Genomic DNA, 21,248 nt, shown 5'->3' on the forward strand with positions numbered 1-21,248 from the left:
GAGGTGACAGGAAGAAGGAGATCTCCATTTCTGCAAGCTAAACACTTTTCTGAAAGGCTGATGACAGAAGGAACAATTGGAGGAATACCAAGGAGAGCCACTTCTAGGGAGGCCTTCTCGAAACCCTGACTTCTGAAGAGCACCAGCAGACCTGGAGAGAAGACCTCTTCTGCTGAAGGAGTATAGACAGTTCTCAATTTATGACCGGTTGCTTAGTGACTGTTCAAAGTTACGATGTGTTGTGGCCCGTCAGCGGCCAGCGGAGCTAATGCCAGATTCAGACAGTGAGGAGGTTGGGGAGGAACATGGGCCAGTCCTGGAGTCTGGGGAAGGCTCTGATGAAGGCTCTGCCTCAGAGGCAGAGAGGGAGCCAGGGCCGTCTGACAGTTATCAGCTGCCTTTGGAGTCGGATATCAAGTGAGGCAGACAAACAGCTGGAGTCTGATCCTGTTCTGTCCCCGTCTCACACACGCACCCACACAGACAGGCAACAGTTAAAGAACTCAACCAACAACAGTTTATCCTGTATCAGAAATGGCAGCAACCCAGTGGCTGGCTGCCAGGTATTCTTTATTCATGAGGGGGGAGTTTCTCCCTTCGTCCGGGAACAAAGCCAATACACAATAATCAACAAAGTCCAGTAAATACAAAGAAGATCATCCGATATCCGTTTTTTGCTTGTCACAGAGCTGAACCGGCCACCACACCCTCTTTTATACCCTGTGGGGTGTGGTACAGTGACTCAGCCTAATCCCTGGCACGCCTCTTCTTCTGCTGCGCGCGCTTATCTCTGCGACGCTGCCGAGGATCCAGCCAAGACTCATCTCCCTCATTACCATCCACCTGTGGCTGCATGGACGTGCTTGGCCCCGGGCTTATCTCTTGACCTTCGGAGGACACCGAAGGCATTGCCAGAGAGGAGGGTCCTGGAGAGGGAGGCCTTGCCAACTCCTCTCCTTCACTCTCGGGAGTCCTCTCCTGCCGATAACACAGGCTCAGGTAACGGAGCCACAACAGATCCCAGTGCGCAGAGCCGCCAGGAGAAGGGAACAGCTAAGGAACAAGGGCCGACTCAGGAGTAAAGGCACAGGTGGACGGTGAATGGCCCCTCCCAGAGGGAATAAAGAGGAGCGAAAGGGGAGGGGAGTTTGCAGGAGACAATTAGTTCAATTCATGAGGGTGAAGATCTGTTCCTGACTTTTTGCCAAATAATTGTTGCTCCAGGGTGATGTTTGGAAGATATCGGCCTGGTAACTCTCCAAGCCTCATAAAGGTCTGTAGTTGTGAATCTCATGAAAGAGTGTTTGCTGGGACTTTGCTGGAGAGGAATTTCCCTTTATCCTAAATAAAAGGGGTTTTATCGGGCCGAGGAGTCTGCTTCGTGATTTGGGGAAGCCTAGGTCAGAACCTGATGGACTTCCACAGGGCAACTTACAACCAAGTTTTGAAGTTCCAGTGGACTATGCTGAGAATGAGTTAATTCTCAGCTGTTCTAATAAAGTCTGTTTGTTTTGGAACTGTTTGCGTCGAATACTACCTACTTGGGCCTGGGTCACAACAGAACCAATGTCTCACTTAACGACATAAATTTTGGGCTCATTTGTGGTCGTACGTTGAGGGCTACCAAAATTTCCTGGGGAAATTGCTCCACATCCTTCCATCAGTGTCCAGAAGAAGAAAAAGGATGTACAGGCAGTCCCCGACCTACAAGAGCTTGTTTAGCGACCGTTCAAAATTACAAGGGCACTGAAAAAAACGGTGACTTAAGACTGTTTTTCAAAGTTACAATTATTGCAGCATTCCCACGGTCACATGATCAAAATTCGGAGGCTTGGCAACTGGCATGTATTTATGACAGTTGCAGTGTCCTGAGATTGTGGGATTAACTTTGGCAACCTTCTGACAAGCAAAGTCAATGGGCAAGCCATTAATTCACTTAACAACCGTGTTATTAACCGACCCCCTGCGGTGATTCACTTAACAACAATGGCAAGAAAGATCGTAACATGGGATGAGATTCACTTAACAACCGTCTCGCTTAACAACACAAAGTTTGGGTTCGATTGCAGTAGGTAACTCGAGGACTACCTGTACTTTTCAGTTTCTTTCAATTTGTTGCTTTATTTGTTTATTTCCCCCCACTTCTTACATTTGGATGTATTACTAGGCAGCTAATCGTTGTTCTGCCCCAGCTACGGACCCCAAAGAACGCAGCACACACAAAGTCTGTACAAACCTTAGTTTACTAAATTAAATCAGTCTTTTTCAAACAAAGGCTGTTAATTAACTTTCTTACCAGCCTACAAGAATCCAAAGAATAAAAAATCGTAATCTTACTATGGTTGGCAGAAAGCCCAGAAGCAATTTGCAGGAAGCTGATAAGAGAACTGAGGTCAAGACACGAAGGAGAGTAAACGAAGTTGTTCCCTGCAAATTGCCTCAGTCGTCGTCCTTCCTTAAATAGGCTAAGGGAGTGGCCAATTAGCCCCAAGCCTTATTCTCGAGGAGACCTCCTCCTGAGGAGCCACTCCTGCCTTTTGGCAGCTCTGCGTACCCATGCATCAAGAAGAGGCTCCTCTTCTTTGTCCTCTTCACTTAAGGGAGCTTCTGGAGGTTCTGAAGGCCCTGGCTGAATCCCCGCCTCTGGCACCACATCTTCTCCAGCCTCCTCATTGTCTGACTCGAGTGCCAGCTGCACAGGCTGCTGGCGCAGCACCACACCAGCCTCCTCGCTGTCAGAATCAGCTACTAGCTGCACAGGCCGCTGATGGGCCACAACAATCGTAGATCCTTCTTCAAAAAGTTAAATTATAAAAACAATCCCAGTTTACATTTTCTGAGAAATTGTACCGGTCTAAATATAACTGCCAATTTACTTTCTTTTCTTTTGTTTTTAGGGAGTATTGTTTTTCTTGCTGAATTAGGCTGGTAGACGGTTTCCAACATCTGCATCTTATGTAATTTTATACCGTACAGATGGGAGTAAACATTTAATATATACAAACAATAAGAAAGGGGATTATGGTTTTTCGGTGCTCCGCTGTATCCTTTCCAGGGAGCAGCAGACAAATGGTCTGAATTAAAAACAACCGGAGAATCGGAGGAAGAATCCACAAATGATTTGTTCCAACGGTGCAAAATATTGGCTTTTGCCTTTAAAAGGACCGTGTCGAATCTAAGCAAGGTGCTAAAAATAGAACCGAAACGGTAGAACTTCACCCATCCTGATTGCACGGCAGGAAACAGGTCATTGCGAAGACTTTTCCTGCATCTGGTATAAAAAATCACGACATGGTAGAGGAAGCGCCGTCATATTGTTGCAATCAGAACGCTTCTCATTTTTAGGAAGTGAAGTTTTCTTTCAACTTTATTGCATTCCAGAAAGGCTAAGGAGAACTATCAAAGGCTTTCTTTCAAATGAAAGAGGCTTCGTGTCATCGTTGGCTTTTGATCCACCTGGATAACATATGTTTCAAAAAAAATGGAAATGGCAGCAAAAGAAACAGACAAGACTTTGGGATTTACTTAAAACCGTTCCGCTGCTGCAGATACTGCTCTCCGGAATCTTCTATTTTCATCTCCATCACTTTTTAAGAAGAGACTAGACAATCACTTATCTAAAATGGTATAGGTTCTCCTGCATAAGCAGGGGTTTGGACCAGGGGTGGGTTCTAAATTTTTTTACTACCGGTTCTGTGGGCGTGGCTTATTTTGTGGGTGTGGCTTGGAGGTCATGTGACTAGGTGGGCGTGGCTAGCTGGTCAGAGTCATTTCTGGAAGGTCCTCGCACTTACGACCAGTCCTCGCACTTACGACCCGACTCATTTGTTTGCTTTTAACACTGATCAGCTGTAGGGCGGCCCTTTGAAGCCCCGCGGCAAGAGTTTAAACAGTTTTTTTCCCTCTAGTCATCAGCTGGGACTCAGGAGGCAGCAATAGATTGGGGGTGGGACCAAATAAAAGGTAAGAATAACGTGTGGGGGGAGGAGAACTGGTCCGGTGACGTCATATCGTCACCGCTACCGGCTCGGCCGAACCGGACCGAACTGGGAGGAACCCACCACTGGTTTGGACTAGAAGACCTCCAATGTCCTGTCCTGTCCTGTCCTGTCCTGTCCTGTCCTACCCTACCCTACCCTACCCTATCCATCCTCTGCCTAGCCTTGCCCTATGGCAATTTAATATAATTTATCTTTGTCATCTTTATTTCTCCTGAAAGAGTATTTTTAGTTTATTAAGATAGCTAGCAAATTATTTACATGGAGTGGAGTGGAGTGGAGTGGAGTGGAGTGGAGTGGAGTGGAGTGGAGTGGAGTGGAATGGAATGGAATGGAATAGAATAGAATAGAATAGAATAGAATAGAATAGAATAGAATAGAATAGAATAGAATAGAATAGAATAGAATAGAATAGAATAGAATAGAAGCCTGAGTGGCGTAGTTTACCTCACGATAAACCGTTCATCATTCATGATAAACAGTTCATTACAAAAGAGGGGTCTTCTCACTGTCTTAACCCCCACCCCCTCAATGTTAGAAAAATCCACAGTGGACCACCGGCCAACACGCTCCCACAGAGAGGGCCTCCTCAGGGTGCCATCTGTCAGGCAATGTCGGCTGGCGACCCCCCGGGGAAGAGCCTTCTCTGTGGGGGTACCCGCCCTCTGGAATGAGCTACCCCCAGGGATACGACTAATCCCGGACTTCTGGACCTTCCGCCGGGCCCTGAAGACTTTTTTATTTCAGCAAGCCGGGCTGGGTTAAAAAAAATTTTAATTGGGGAATTTTATGGGTAAGGGGTTTTAAATTGGAGAAGCCAAAGATAATTTAATTTCGTTTTAATGTATTTTAATATTTGTATTGTGTGTTTTTAATTCTGGCTGTTCACCGCCCCGAGTCCTTCGGGAGAGGGGGTGGTATAAAAATTTAATAAATAAATAAATAAAATAAATAAATTAATGGAGTCTTTCTAAGACTCTAAGTTGTTGACATCCAAGCTCAAAGGGTTTCAAATATTAGAAGGTCTGTTCGCCATCAGCAGCGTTGACAGTAGGAGCCCGAAGCCTTCATAATGAAAGATCTCAGCCACTTTTCAACAACTGTTTGAACTAAGCTCTTCATCTTCCCCATGAAATGAAGAGATTATCTCATAACATGACAAGTTACTTTTTTTATACCGAGTTTACGGAACCTTAGATTAAAATCACTTTCCATGAGAGGGGAGGCCATATACGTAAATTTGATGAGTGAATAAAATAAACAAACAACTGGCAATTCAAGCTCTTGAACTGCAGAAGAAATATCCTTTTATTATTACTGTTGTTCCAAGAATTTAGAAACAGTTGGCTTGCTACCAAACTATATTCTAGGATGCTAATCCTATTCCAAACAAAATGTAGCAGTGAACAAAAGACTTTGGCATTTGCAGAAAAATCTAGATCCGATAAAAGTGGAATATTTGTAGCTCAGGGTTGAAATGAGGGCTCCTTGGTGCTCTCTGAGCTTGGTTGTTTTCGTGCAGTCATTTCATTACTAAACTAGGTAACATCATCAGTGCTAGTAAGGGAGTAGGGCTTGCTCTCAGTTTATAAATAAACCCCAGGCCTTACTAGCACTGATGTTGGTACCTAGTTTGGGTCTGCAAGGAAACAACGAAGCTCAGAGACCATCAAGGAACCCCTCAATCTAGAACTTGGTTTATTTTGCAGCCTCTTGATACCAAGATGTGTGGCAAATATTTCTGTCCACGAGTCTAGCAGAATCTCAGTGTTGTGGCTCCGTTACCTGAGCCTGTGTCATCGGCAGGAGAGGACTCCGAGAGTGAAGGAGAGGAGTTGGCAAGGCCTCCGTCTCCAGAACCCTCCTCTCTGGCAATGCCTTCGGTGTCCGCCGAAGGGCAAGAGATAGAGCCGGGGCCAAACACGTCCACGCAGCCACAGGTGGACAGTGATGAGGGAAATGAGTCTTGGCTGGATCCTCGGCAGCGTCGCAGAAATAAGCGCGCGCAACAGAAGAAAAGGCGTGCCAGAGATTAAGCTGAGTCACTGGACCACACCCCACAGGGTATAAAAGGGGGTGAGGTGGCCATTCAGACTCTGTGACGGACAAAACTAACTACTATTGAGTCACATTGCATCTTTGGAAACAACATTATCGGCCTTGGATTTATTTTACGAACTGGACAATTCTTGACTGTGTGTATTTTGGTTTATGAGTAAAGTTCTTGGCAAGCAGCTACTGGGTTGCTGCCAAGCTTCTTATCAGAAGAACTGGTTGTCTGCCAGTTTATTTAACCCCCGGCTGTCTCTTTGTGTGCGTGTGTGAGACGGGGACAGAACACTCAGGTTGGATCTAGTCATAAGTAGCCTACACATTGGTCTATATGTTCCACATTCCATATATCACTCCCTCAACCCACTAAGCCAGGGGTGTCAAACTCAAGGTCCACGGGCCGATTCTGGCCCACAGGGTGCTTAGATCTGGCCCATGGGGCTGCCCTGGAAACAGTGAAGGACCAGCCTGCAGTGCCTCTGCCAGCAAAAACGGGCTCCATTTTCAGCCATGATGGCCTCCGGCAGCCCTCTGCCAGCGAAAATGGAGCTTGGGAGGGCCGCAGGAGGCCATCGTGGCCTCTTGAGCTCCATTTTCACTGGCAGAGGGCTAGCAAAGCAAACTAAAAACAAAACAAAAGGAGAAACGTTTCCCCTTTTGCATTTGAGCATCCAAGAAGAGACAGGAAAGGAGAAGGAGGAAAGACAAAGAAAAAGAATGGAAGATGGGAAGAGAGCAAGGAAGGAAAAAATAAGGAAAGAGAGGAAGGAAGAAGAAAGGAGAAGGAAGAGGGAAGGAAGGAAGGAAGGAAGGAAGGAAGGAAGGAAGGAAGGAAGGAAGGAAGGAAGGAAGGAAGGAAGGAAGGAGGATTATGAGTGAGTGAGGGTCTGAGAGAAATCCTGCCTTAGCACTAGGCCACCACAAGTGCCCCTGACACAAGTGACGTCGAGCTGGCCACGCCCACTATGGTCATGCCCCACCCCCCACCCCACCGAGGTCAAATACACCCCTGATGAAATCAAGTTTGACACCCCTGCCCTAAGCAATCCATAGGGACTAAGGCACTACCTGAGCCGCGGTGGCGCAGTGGTTAGAGTGCAGTACTGCAGGCTACTTCTACTGATCACCGGCTGCCAGCAGTTTGGCAGATCGAATCTCACCAGGCTCAAGGTTGACTCAGCCTTCCATTCTTCTGAGGTCTTATACACCGAATGTAGCCCCGCCCACCCACTGGCCCCCACCCTTTGGCCTCTGCCTCACAGCAGTTACCTCCTTGCAAGCAAACAACAAGAAAAAACAACTCCTTTCAGCTTCAACACATCCTAATTAGCACAAGTTGATTGGATCAGCCTCCCGACTCTCAGCTGATTTGCTCTCAGCTGTTTTGCGCAGGGCTCTGCTGCTTGCTGCAAAGAGGTAAATTGCTGGAGCAGATTTTTTTTTTCCTTGTGTTGATCAAGCTATGCTGAAAATGAAAATGAAAGTAAAGCAGGCTGTTTGCTGCAAAGCGGCAAAATTGCTTAGAGGTAGAGGTAGAGGCAGAGGCAGATTTCTTTTTCTTCTTTTCCTCACCAAAAAAGGTAGGTGCGTCTTATACTCCGGTGCGTCTTATACTTCGAAAAATACAGTACCTGCCCATTTATGTTCCTCCCTCCCTCCGCATATGAATTTGAACAAACCTGAAACACGCTACATACGATGTACAGCGACTGATAACCCAGAGAACATAAAATTCACTAACTTCTGAACTCTGCTTTTGTCGTTCGGCTGCTTCTTCTACCGCTTGAGCAATCTTCTCGCGATCTTTGTTTCTCTCTGCTTGCCATAATTCTTTTTCTTGGTCATGCAGCTTTTTCATGTTTTCCCTTTCGGCTGTTACTGCTGCTAGGATGGCAGCCTGCAGATCCTCTTTTTCCACCTGCAGCATCAAATAACGAGGGTCAGCGGGAATCTAAATGCGAACATTTCAGCAGTTCAGTATCCAAAATGTTGCCTCTAATCCAGTGGTGAAATCTGAACTGGTTTGCTACCAGTTTGCTGGTCGTGTATGCGCAGTGCGCACCAAAAGGAGGCTTGGGAAGGTAAGTAGAACAGCAGGGGGGGATCAGCTGTGGCCCGCAATTTAGCTTCGCTAGAAAGGAGGAAATCCTGCTTTCTAGCAAAGGTAAACCCCGCGACACAGCTGATCATCAGAAATACCGGTTCGGAGGAACCAGTAGGTTTTTCTCACTACCGGTTTGCCCAAACCGGAGCGAACCGGTAGCATTTCACTCCTGCTCTAATCCCTAAAATGTCAACGGTTGTTTTGCAGGAAAAGGCCCTCAAGTTTAAACTCATTCTGAAGACTGGGTTAATTTTGGAAACTGAAAACAATTGTTCTCGATAACATTAGATTTCCAGTTTCCATCTTTCTTTAAAACACTTTTTCAGAAGTTCTCTGAACAGGGTCTTTATACTGAAATATTTCTGCTGTAAAAACCAATTGGACAAATTATGAACATCAGCCAAAGATTAGTTCCACTTACTAGACTATAAAAACTATATTCTCTATTCATACAGTATGATAGTCTTTTCTTTCTAGCCTCAGAATAACAGGGCAGGGACAGGAAATATTATTTTCAGCACGGCTACTGGGCATTATGCGGTAAGGCCAAGTGAGAAGACGGGGACTGTTTTTCCTCATCTCGTGTCCTCACCTACATAAAAGGAGAAAGGATGGCAAAGGCAGACAGGAGGAGTGGCTGGGAGTTACACCAGGATCAGAAACTAAAATTTAACAACAGTGGCACAAGATAATAATAAATATAGTAATATATATAATAATATATTATTATATTAATTATAATATAAAACAATTAATATATTTAATGTAATATAATAAATATAATATAATATAATATAATATAATATAATATAATATAATATAATTTAATATAATATAAATTATATATATTTATATAAATTTATATATATATTTATATTTATAAATTTATATTTATAAATTATATATATATATATATATATATATATATATATATATATATATATATAAACAAAATTTATATTTTGCTGATAAAGAAATAAAGGGAGACTACTATAGATCTATTTCAAGCTTTTTAGCTTTCATCAGCTAGCCATACCCTTACTTGGATTCGAACTTGAGCGAATTCAACTGCCTAACATGCAGGAAGCCCAAGTTTGAATCCAAGTAAGGGTATGGCTAGCTGATGAAAGCTAAAAAGCTTGAAATAGATCTACCGTATTTTCCGGCGTATAAGACGACTTTTTAACACATGAAAATCTTCTCAAAAGTCGGGGGTCGTCTTATACGCCGGGTGTCGTTCTCCTGTAACCAGGCAGACCAGCCCAAAAGGCTCTGACGAGCCTTAAATGGCTCTGATGATCCAAACACTGACGATCTGCTAATCAGGCAACTCAGCTGGGATCGCCAGAGCCATGTAAAAGGAAAAAAGTTTTCCCCCTCCAGCTTGCTTACCTTAGCTGCTAGTCGCAACGCTTGCCTTGCTTTGCTTGCCTGAATCCATTCCATCAGCAAGCCACTTCCTGCCTGCAATCAAGCAGGCAGGGAGTTGTGGACTTCAACTCCCAGAATTCCTCAGCCAGCAAAACAAAGCTGGCTGAGGAATTCTGGGAGTTGAAGTCTACAAGTCTTAAAGTTGCCAAGGTTGGAGACCCCTGTTCTATTGGGTAAGTTTTTTTCCCCTTTGGGAGCTTTAAAAAAAAAATAGTTAATTGGGGTTTTTTTTAGTTGTTCTTTTTTAGGCCTAGCCATTTAAAGTTTAGGAAGTTTTAAATTTAGCTTTCATATAAAAATAAAAATAAAATAAAATAAAATAATATTTCTGCAGCTTTCTGAGATTTAGTATGTTTTTGTAGTGTTTCACTCTAACTACACAAACACACAAAATCTCACAAAGCTGTATGTGGAATTTTGTGTGTGTAAAGTGTGAAAGTTGGGTTTTTGGGCTTTTTGTGGCTGTGTGAGGTTCCTGCTTGTTGCAGGGGCCATTTTGGGTCTAGCACAACTGCTTTTACATTATGGGTGAGCCAGTTGATGTTTTTTAATTTTTATTTGGTGTGCGTTGGAAGAGGGGTAGTCTTATACGGCGAGTATAGCCTAAATCCTATATTTTAACAGGAAAATTCAGGGGTCGTCTTATACGCCCAGTCATCTTATACGCCGGAAAATATGGTATACTAGTCTCCCTTTATTTCTTTATCAGCAAAATGTAAATTTGGTATAAAATGGTTTGTTGTGAATGCGACTGCTTGAGGGCTCCTGGATTGGAGCTGAAAGGCAAAAGGGAGCAGAATGCCCCCTCCCACATGTTGGGGTAGACCAGGTGTCTCGGTAAATACATACATACATACATACGTACATACATATACATATACATATACATATACATATACATATACATATACATATACATATACATATACATATATATATATATATATATAGTCTTGGCATATTCGGGTCTTTTCCCGTGTAAGATTGAGAGTATCTAGACGACGTTTCGACGAGGTCCCATAATATAATTAATATTATATTAATTATATTATTTTAATACTATAATTAATACTATATTATTATATAATAATAAATATATATATAATAAATATAGGGCATTGCATGCCAAAACAACTAGACACGAAGTTTTTCCGCCATGCCATCCCTCTGCTAAATTCCTAATTCCCACAGCACTGTCTTATGTCTAAGGATATTTATTCATGTAGCAGGGCTGTGTATTGCTATTATTCTTTTTATACTTCCTATTACCTTCTCATATTGGTAATCTTATGATTATATCACTTTATTGTTTGTACCTTATGATTTATTATTGATCACTTTGTTGTATATATATGCACTGAGAGCTTATATATGTCTAATTGCGCTTGGCCAATAAGGAACTCTCCTCTCCTCTCCTCTCCTCTCCTCTCCTCTCCTCTCCTCTCCTCTCCTCTCCTCTCCTCTCCTCTCCTCTCCTCTCTTCTCTTCTCTTCTCTTCTCTTCTCTTCTCACTAATCCTCTCCTCTCCTCTCCCCTCTTTAGCCTAGTCTAGTCTAGTCTAGTCTAGTTTTATATTCTATTCTCAGCCTGGATTGATTGTTCAAAAGACCTTCTTCTCAAAATATCCACTATGTAAAGCTTTCCAGAGTGGGGCCCCACCATCTAAAGTACTCAGTGCTTATTAGAATGACTGAAGGGAAACAGAAGAAGTTTTTTGCTTGCTTCTAGGACTTCTGTTTTTGTTCTAATATGGTTTGATAAGATAACAGGTATCAAGAAGAACAAAAACCCAGCAGAACAATAACTCCCCCTCCCTCATTAAGAACTCCAGATTCCAGATATTTAGAACAGAATAACAGAGTTGGAAGGGATCTTCGAGGTCTTCTAGTCCAACCCCCTGCTTGGGCAGGAAACCCTACATCACTTCAGACAAATGGTTATTCAATCTCTTCTTGAAAACTTCCAGTGTTGGAGCATTTACAACTTCTGGAGACAAGTTGTTCCACTGATTAATTGTTCTAACTGTCGGGAAATTTCTCCTTAGTTCTAGGTTGCTTCTCTCCTTGATGAGTTTCCACCCTTTGCTTCTTGTCCTGCCCTCAGGTGCTTTGGAAAATAGCTTGACACCCTCTTCTTTGTGGCAGCCCCTGTGATATTGGAACACTGCTATCGTGTCACCCCTTTTACTTTTACATTTACTTGCTGCAGTCCCACCTTCTCCTCCTCTCCTTGAAGTCAAAAGCAACAACATCAAAGGGAGCTTCAAAAGGTCCACCAGGAACAATGTTTGCATACTAAGGTACCTTTGCAGCTGTTGCCAAAGCCTCCTTATTACGTTCCCTTTCGTTCTCCATGCATTTTTCCAACATTTCCTGGAAACAAAGCACAGTAGAAAGCATTACAAGCCTATAAAAATACCTTCCAAAGCTTGGCTGTCCACAGAAGCCAGAGGCTTTGTCAGAATGATGAAAAGAAGCCTTGTAACATCACGTGACACAACAACACAACCACAAAAGAGGCCGAGCTGGTGTTGTGACACCCGTTTCGTCATTCGTTCATCCTCTCGTTTCTCTCTCGCAAATAATTCATCTTCCAAAGAATTTAGTTCGCTTTAAGTTTTTCTTTCTAGAACATCTAAGCCTTCTTAAGACGACACTCCATTCCTTCCAGATTATGCTATCTGGAAAGACCACAGCTGGCCAACCAGCTGCCGGAACAGAATTTGGAGTCGGCATCTATGATGCTCAAATCTGAAGTCAGCTGAAGTGAGAGAGAGAGAGATCATGGAAACCCATTTGTAGTTTAGTGATGAATCAGAGTAGGAAAATGAAGTTTGTTCCCCTTCTCTTGACAAGCCAGACCTAGAAAAGGTCCCTCTAGAAAATATTCTGGATTCTATTTCAGAATTTTACATGGATGAATAATACGCCCAGCTGTTCTGCCACAGAGTATTATTTACAGGTCCTCAAGAAGTGAGGAGAGACTTCAATAGATATGTGTTGCTGTAATGTTTATTAACTTTTTACCCCAATTCTATATTTATGAGGTTTTTTTGGGAGGCCCTTTGCCCTAAAAGGCAGCCTAAAAGTAATTAATATCAATTAAAGATGATTTAAGTAAATTATGATTGACAAGGTGAGATTATCCTGCAGGGATGGATATGCGAACTCTGGTCTTAAAAAAGAAAACCAAAATGAAGGGAAAAGGGAATGAAATATAAAGGTGCAAAAACTTCTTAATGGTGGAAATAAATTGCACCATATTAGCTGTTGCAACTGCATCCTAACAGCTACAGATCTATTTCTTCTCATAGATCGGGGTCGGGAATTATGGCCTGTGGACTTCGACTCCCAGAATCCCTAAGCTCAGGAAGCTCAGGAATTCTGGGAGTTGAAGTCCACAGGTCATAAAAGGGCCACAGTTCCCTACCTCTGTCTTAGATAAACTCAATCTAAGGAAATCTACTTTTGTCCTTGAACCCTCTTCCTGTCTCAAGTCCTTCTGCTTAGATGTGGCATCCTTGCGAAAGAAAATAGGGTTTAACCTCTGAAAGATTCTTCTTGGTTGTCAATGACACCCCTTTTTTTTAAATGGTGCAAGAGCTGCAGCCCTTAGAAAGGGACAAGTACCTTGTATTCCTGTGATTGTTGCCACAAGGAGTCTTTGGTTTTTTCTTCTAAGATTTTCCGCTCTTCTTCCAACATATCAAGCAGCCTTTGATGCTAAAGGAAGGAAGGAAAATGAAGGGGAAGGGAGAGGGAAAAGAGAAGGGAAGATGAGGGAAGATGTGAGAAGGAAGGGAAGGGGAAAAGAAAAAAAGAAAAGAGGAAAGAAAAAAGAGAGGGAAGGGAAGGGGAGAAGAAAGAAAAATAAAAGGAAGAAGGGAAGGGGAAAAGAAAGGAAAAGAATAAAAGGGGAAGGGAAATAAAAGGAGGAAGGGAAGGGGAGAAGAAATAAAAATAAAAGAAAAGGGGGAAGGGAAAATAAAATAAAAGGGGAAGGGAAGGGAAAATAAAATAAAAGGAAGAAGGGAAGGGGAAAAGAAAGGAGAAGAATAAAAGGGGGAAAGGAAATAAAAGGAGGAAGGGAAAGGGAGAAGAAAGGAAAAGAATAAAGGGGAAGGGAGGGGAAGGGAAGGGGAGAAGAAAGGAAAATAAAAGGGGAAAGGGAAGGGAAATAAAAGGAGGAAGGAAAGGGCAGGGAAGGGAAGGGAAGAGATATTACATTTATATAAAAGGCAGAGAACAAATAAAACCAACCCTTGTGATCTTCAAAGTTTATAACTGGTTTTATTCATGGATATCCACTGGGATGGCAGTGGGGGAAGTGACAATAGCACGTCATGTCATGGTATCATCAGGCAGATGACAACAGGAAGTGCTTCAAGTCATTGTGGCTTGATCTGAGAGGTCTTTGTGTATTAGACAGAATATACTATGAAAGTACCCTAGAGTCCTTGATGTGCACAGTTTCCTCAAGGAACTGTTCCTCAGACTGCCTGCCATCCTCAAGAAGGACACCATGATTCAGGTAACAGCAGAAGGAAGGAGCTTTGAAAGTCAAATAAAGTCTTTGGGGAAAATTTGGGTGACGATAAGACAGAGATTTTGAAATTTATTTACCATTTATATTTAAAAATCACCCATCTCCCTCAGAAAGTGAATCTGGATGGTGTACAAATAAACATAAACAAAACAGCTTTATACAAATATTAACGAAAAGAACTAAAAACAGGAATAAAATGATTAAAATTCCAAAAGGAGGAGAGCGGTTTCAGGGCGCTAAACAGCCCCATGGCTGCATACACTTCTATGGGCCCCAAATGAGTCAGAATAACCCTTAAAACAAAACAATAGCCCTCTAGACCAGGGGTGTCAGCCGCAGAACGGATGCCTCACACACAGGCCACGCCCACCCCAGCTCCGCAAAGGGGAAAAACGTCACGAAACGTCACATGACAGCAACGTGACGCGATGAGTTTGACACCCGTGCTCTAGACCTACTCAAAATCTTGGCAGCTCTCATCTTTTTTTTTTTTTTTTAATTTGATTTATATGCCGCCCTTCTCCGGAGACTCAGGGCGGCTTACAATGCGTTAAGCAATAGCCTTCATACCTCTGTATATTTATACAAAGTCAGCTTATTGCCCCCACAACTGGGTCCTCATTTCACCTACCTTAGAAAGGATGGAAGGCTGAGTCAACCTTGAGCCTTGGAGAGATTCGAACCAGCAGTAAATTGCAGGCAGCTGTGTTAATAACAGGGTACGTAGACCACTGTACTATCAGGGCTCTTTCTGAAGTTCTCATCTGAACTTCTACTGAAGTTCCCAACCTTCAAAGCTTCATAATTTCATCCATCATAACGTCAAGTTGCAAAAATGGATTTCTATTACAATATAAATTGCTTTGTGGATGTTCCCCGCTCAGTTTTTTTGGGGGGGACAGTAGGTACGTTTGAAATGTTCTGGGCATTTATTTATTTTTTAAATTAGATTTATATGCCGCCCTTCTCCGGAGACTCAGGGCGGCTTACAATGCATTAAGCAATAGCCTTCATACTTTTGTATATTTTATACAAAGTCGGCTTATTGCCCCCACAAACTGGGTCCTCAATTTACCTACCTTAGAAAGGATGGAAGGCTGAGTCAACCTTGAGCCTGGGGAGATTCGAACATGCAATAATTGCAGACAGCTGAATGTTAATAACAGGCTTTTAGTCTGTTGAGCTATCCAGGCTCCTTTTCCTTAAAATAGCCACCACAGAAGAAATAGAAGAAATGCTTCCGTGGTGTGGAGACAATAACTTGGTCCTTAACACCAATAAGACCAAGGAGCTTATAGTGGACTATAGAAGGAATAGATCAGACATCCAGCCCTTGGTTATCAATGGAGACCAAGTGGAGTAAGTGGACAGTTTTAAGTTTCTGGGTGTTATCCTAAAAGAGGACCTGACCTGGGGCGCTCACATTGCAGCACTGGTCAAAAGGGCCCAGCAGAGATTATACTACTTGAGACTTCTCAGGAAACAACTGAATGAAAAATTGCTGGTGAGCTTCTACCGCTGCACCATAGAGAGTATTTTAACTTACTGCACCTGTGTATGGTTTGCCAATTGCATAGTGGCTGATAGGACAGCACTCCAGAGGGTCAACGCCATTGCCCAGAGGATTGTTGATTGCCCTCTCCCCTCCTTGGAAGAGCTTTATAGCTCTCGCTGCCTTAAGAAAGTTCAAAGCATTCTTAAAGATCGATCTCATCCTGGGCACCCTTTTTTTAAAAAAAAAAAACTATTACCATCTAACAGATGGTACAGGTCAGAGGTGGGTTTCAGCAGGTTCTGACCAGTTCTGGAGAACCGGTAGCGGAAATTTTGAGTAGTTCGGAGAACCGGTAGTAAAAATTCTGACTGGCCCCACCCAGGGGTGAAATGTAAAATCTGTTACTACCGATTCTGTGGGCATGGCTTAGTGGGGGGGGGGGGTTTATGTGACTGGGTGGGCGTGGCCAACTTTTTTTAAAAAAAAACTTTTCAAAGCATCAGGAACTGCCCATCAGGAACTCAGCTGGTATCGTCAGAGAGGCTCTTTTAAAAATGCCTCTCTGCCAATCAGGGAACTCAGCTGGGATCGGCAGAGACTTTTCAAAGCATTTTTTTTACCACCTCTTCCGCCAAGAAGTTGCAGAAAAAAATGCTTTGAAAAGCCTCTGATGATCCCAGCTGAGCTGCGCGATCATCGGAGGCTTTTTTTTTTTTTTACTTTTAAAAGCATTTTTTCATCGGAAGAGGTTGTAGAAAAAATGCTTTTACATTTTTTTTTAAAAAAAAGCTTCTGATGATCGTACGGCTCAGCTGGGCATGGTGGGGGGGAGGGATTTTTGCTATTGGTTCTCCGAACCACCCGCCGCCATCGCTACCGGATCAGGCGATCTGGTCCGAACCAGGAGCATTTCACCCCTGGCCCCACCCCCATCTATTCTTTGCCTCCCAAGTCCCAGCTGATCAGGAGGAAATGGGGATTTTGCAGTAACCTTCCCCTGGATTGGGGAGGGAATGGAGATTTTACAGTATCCTTCCCCTGGAGTGGGGTGGGAATGGAGATTTTACAGTATCCTTCCCCTGCCACGCCCACCAAGCCATGCCACGCCCACCAAACCACACCCACAGAACTGGTAGTAAAAAAATTTGAAATCCACCACTGGTACAGGTCAATAAAAACAAGGACAAACTAAACTAAACAATGGTTAAATTAGGTGGAGGAATAAGGAAACAAATGGGAAGATATAAATTGTGGAAAGGAAACTAGGTACCTCTTTATGTTAAATGTAAATAAAGTATTTAGACTAAGAGAATATATATATATATATATATATATATATATATATATATATATATATATATATGATATACTAGAAATATATGTATAAAAGATAAAGGTAAGAAAGAGAAAATGTATAAATATGGATTGCTGATGCAAAGATGTTGAAAAGAAGATGTAAATATCTGTTTTTGTTTGTTTAGTTTTTAAAAACTCTTTAATAAAAATTATAAAAACAAAACAAAACAAGGACAAATAGGCTGAAAAACAGCTTCTATCCCAGGGCAATAACCATATTGAATTCTATGGTATAGTACAATATTGGATTTTCAATTTCAATTATATAGAATGTAAAGGATGTACATTTGTGTTTTTATTTTTATAGTTATAATGTACACTGAAGACGGCATTTAATTTTGTTGTACCATGTGCAATGACAATAAAGTCTTTGACTTTCTTATTTCATCAAGCTGGCCTGACCTAAGTCTTTTCCCCTTTTTAAATGGAAATTTTAAATTTGGTTTTAAATTATTGGGGTTTTAAATTTGTTCGGCCAAATTATTTAATTCGTTTTAGTTTATTTTAAATTTTGTATCTGTATGTTTTATTCTATTGTTGTTCACCGCCCTGAGTCCTTCTGGAGTAGGGCAGTATACAAATTCAATAAAATAAAGATAAATAAATAAAATAAAAAAGTAAACTATAAACGATAGCCAAAGCCCAGGTTGATCAGACATCTCCTGGTGTATTTTTGGACACAGAGAGGAGAGGAGATAACCTTTATTGTCATTTTTTTTTTTTTATTGTGAGCAACAGTAAAAAAACAGCCCTCAATGCATATGAAAACTCCTACAGTTATGCTGGAAAATGCAACAGGTCCTAGCTCAAGAAGGAAGAAAATTAAGATGAAACAACTTTTGCCTATGGGAAAGAAAAAATAAAGTTTTTTTTAAAAAAAAAAATACTGCAAAAAAAACCCCAAAACAAAAGTTCAGACACAGGTTACTTTTTTCCTGCTAGCTGTTTCGAGCAACTGCTCCAGATGAAAATGTTTGATGTAGAGTCAAAGATAAATACAGTCCCTGTGGTTTTCCTTGATTCTTGTTTAAAAAAGAAAAGAAAAGAAAAAAAATCTATTTCCTGGAATGTGAGTCAAAGAAAATAATGTAAATAGATTGAATCATGTTCATAAGCAGGTACATTTTTTTCAAAATGAAGTCTGCGTTTCAGGAATCATCACAATGCAACTCAAGAGATCCTGTTGTGAAGTCACACTGTTACCGAGAAATATCACACACACACACCCCAAATCATTTGAACAGGTTACTCAAATCTAATCCATCAACTTCTACAATCTATGTTTACAAGCAGTAAGTTCCAAATAAACACCAGAAATGAAAAGAAGGAGGGGCGGGGGGGGGGACACATGATAGCAGTATTCCAGTATTTGAGAGGCTGCCACAAAGAAGAGGGGAGTCAATTTATTTTTCAACGCACCAGAAGGCAAGACAAGAAACTATGGATGGAAACTAAAAAAGCCAACACACTTCTGGGCTGCATAAACCGAGGAATAGAATCAAGATCAACCAATAACCTCCCACCAACCAGCACGCTCCCACAGGGTGGGCCTCCTTAAGGTGCCATCACTAAAGCAATGTCGACTGGTGGTTCCCAGGGAAAGAGCCTTTTCTGTGGGGGCACCTACCCTTTGGAACAGGTTACCCCCAGGGATACGAATGATCCCAGATCTTCGTACTTTCCGTCGTGCACTTAAGACCTTTCTATTTCACCAAGCCAGGCTGGCATAAATCTCTTCTAATTTTCCTAATCTTTATGTTGAAAATTCTTAACTTATGAACCAAATTGGCTTAATCATCTTATATTCACATTTTATATGTATGTTATTTTAACGGTTCACCGCCCTGAGTCCTTCGGGAGAAGGGCGGTATAGAAATTGAACAAATAAATAAATAAGATGACGTGAAGTGTTAATAGCACTTTATAAGGCCTTGGTAAGGCCACACTTGGAATACTGCATCCAGTTTTGGTCGCCACGATGTAAGAAAGATGTTGAGGCTCTAGAAAGAGTGCAGAGAAGAGCAACAAAGATGATTAGGGAACTGGAGGCTAAAACATATGAAGAACGGTTGCAGGAACTGAGTATGTCTAGTTTGATGAAGAGAAGGACTAGGGGAAACATGATAGCAGTGTTCCAATATCTCAGTGGTTGCCACAAAGAAGAAGGAGTCAAACTATTCTCCAAAGCACCTGAGGGCAGGACAAGAAGCAATTGGTGGAAACTGATCAAGGAGAGAAGCAATTTAGAACTAAGGAGACAGTTAGAACAATTAATCAGTGGAACAACTTGCCTGCAGAAGTTGTCAATGCTCCAACACTGGAAATTTTTAAGAAGATGTTGGACAACCATTTGTCTGAAGGGGAGTAGGGTTTCCTGCCTGGGCAGGGGGTTGGACTAGAAGACCTCCAAGGTCCCTTCCAACTCTGTTATTCTATTCTAATCAAGGAGAGAAGCAACCTGGAATTGAGGAGAAAGTTCCTAACAGTGAGGACAATTAACCAGTGGAACAGCTTGCCTTCAGAAATCGTGAGTGCTCCATCACTGGAGGTTTTTAAGAAGAGACTGGACTGCCACTTATCTGAAATGGTATAGGTTCTCCTGCTTGAGCTCTGGACTGGACTAGAAGACCTCTAATGTCCCTTCCAGCTCTATTCTGATTAACTTGATATCTTCTTCAAAAATCATGGCTTCACTTCATGCCAGAAAGTGTTTTTAAAAATGGACTTTTCTAGCTATATTAAATACGACTTTAGATCCGTGCCTTGATGTCGTTGGTATAATGCATATGTTTTTCATTTATTTATGCTTTATTACTTTTAAAATAGTAACAGAAAAAGGGGGGAAAAAAACCAAACAAAAGAAAACACAAAGATACATAATCAAAAACATACTTAACAAGTGCTTAACCATAAGTGAAAAAAATACAACAGAAAAGAATTAAAAATAGTTTAATATCTTGTTACAACAGTAAATGTTTATAATGTTATATATAACTAACTAATGCAAACGTCATGCAGATATTCGTATGTATGTGCGCAGATAAATAATGATAATTATAACTATTATAATTAGCTAATTCAAACATTATGCAGATATACTGTTTCTATGTGTGTGTATAAATAATACACTTGTACAACTAGCATGCTTTTTTTTAATCTACTGCAATTTGTGTAAATGAGTCCTATTATGTCACAGTACTTATCCATACAAATTCTACATCTACAGGCAATCTGCTCATAAGTAGCACATGTGATCAGTTCTTCTTAAGACTGGCCAGAATATCATCGGACTCCAGCTACCAGCCCTGGACAACATCTTCGAATCTCGCTGTTTGAGAAAGTTGTATAACATTCTCAGAGACTCTTCCCGTCCTGTTTACAATCTTTTTGGACTGTTGCCTTCTGGCAGAAGATACAGAACAATTAAAACTCGGATCACACGTTTTCTGAATAGTTTTTATCCCAGAGCTATAATTGCACTCAACAATGAACTAAAGGGCCACCATCAGTGAGCTGTTGGACAGCATTACTTGGTCTGTTGTGTGGATGTTTGGGTGGTTTAGGGGTGGGGAATTGTGGTGGGTGTGAGTGTCTATGGGGATTGTTATGTGTGTTGGATCTGGTCTTTGGGTGTTAAGTGAATTTTGCTGTATGGGTATACTGTGTATACCCATACAATTATTATTATTATTATTATTATTATTATTATTATTATTATTATTGTTGTTGTTGTTGTTGTTGTTATTATTATTATTATTATTGTTATTATTATTATTATTAGTCCAATTTATATGCCGCCCTTCTCCGTAGACTCAGGGCGGCTTACAATGCATTATAGCAATAGCCTGCATACTTTTTTGTATATACCTGCTTATTAGGGCTTTCGCCCCCCCCAAGCGGTGTTGTTCTATACAAAGTTGGCTTATTGCCCCCACAATCCGGGTCCTCAATTTATCTACCTCGAAAGGATGGAAGGCTGAGTCAACCTTGAGCCTGGTGAGATTTGAACTTGCACTAATTGCAGGCAGCTGGCAGCTAAGTGCTAGCACTTAACATCACTTTAGTCCGCTGCACCACCAAGGCAATAAAGACAATGACAATAAAGTTGTTGTTGTTGTTGTTGTTGTTGTTGTTGTTGTTGTTGTTGTTGTTGTTGTTATTCCATTCTGATTGGTTTAATGCATATGCAATTGTCAGCATTAGAAGTGCAGATCGAATCATGATGATGTCACATGCTCCATGACATCATCGGAGACCTGAAATGATG

The 21,248-nt window shown here is 41.7% G+C and overlaps 1 protein-coding gene across 1 annotated transcript in view; it reads right to left on the reverse strand.

Annotated features, from left to right (window-relative positions):
* Nucleotides 1-21,248, reverse strand: part of CCDC91 (coiled-coil domain containing 91) — a 121,972-nt gene that overhangs the window by 32,367 nt on the left and 68,357 nt on the right. Inside the window, exons 8-10 of the mRNA XM_070947337.1 lie at nt 13,215-13,307; nt 11,889-11,957; nt 7,792-7,968 (exon numbers count right to left, since the gene is read on the reverse strand). Coding sequence (XP_070803438.1) covers nt 7,792-7,968; nt 11,889-11,957; nt 13,215-13,307 — 339 coding nt within the window. The remainder of the gene's footprint in view (nt 1-7,791; nt 7,969-11,888; nt 11,958-13,214; nt 13,308-21,248) is intronic.

Source organism: Pituophis catenifer, unplaced genomic scaffold (assembly GCF_029215685.1).
Source record: "Pituophis catenifer annectens isolate HBS135680 unplaced genomic scaffold, rPitCat1.0.hap2 SCAF_7, whole genome shotgun sequence".
NCBI classification, from domain to species: domain Eukaryota; kingdom Metazoa; phylum Chordata; class Lepidosauria; order Squamata; family Colubridae; genus Pituophis; species Pituophis catenifer.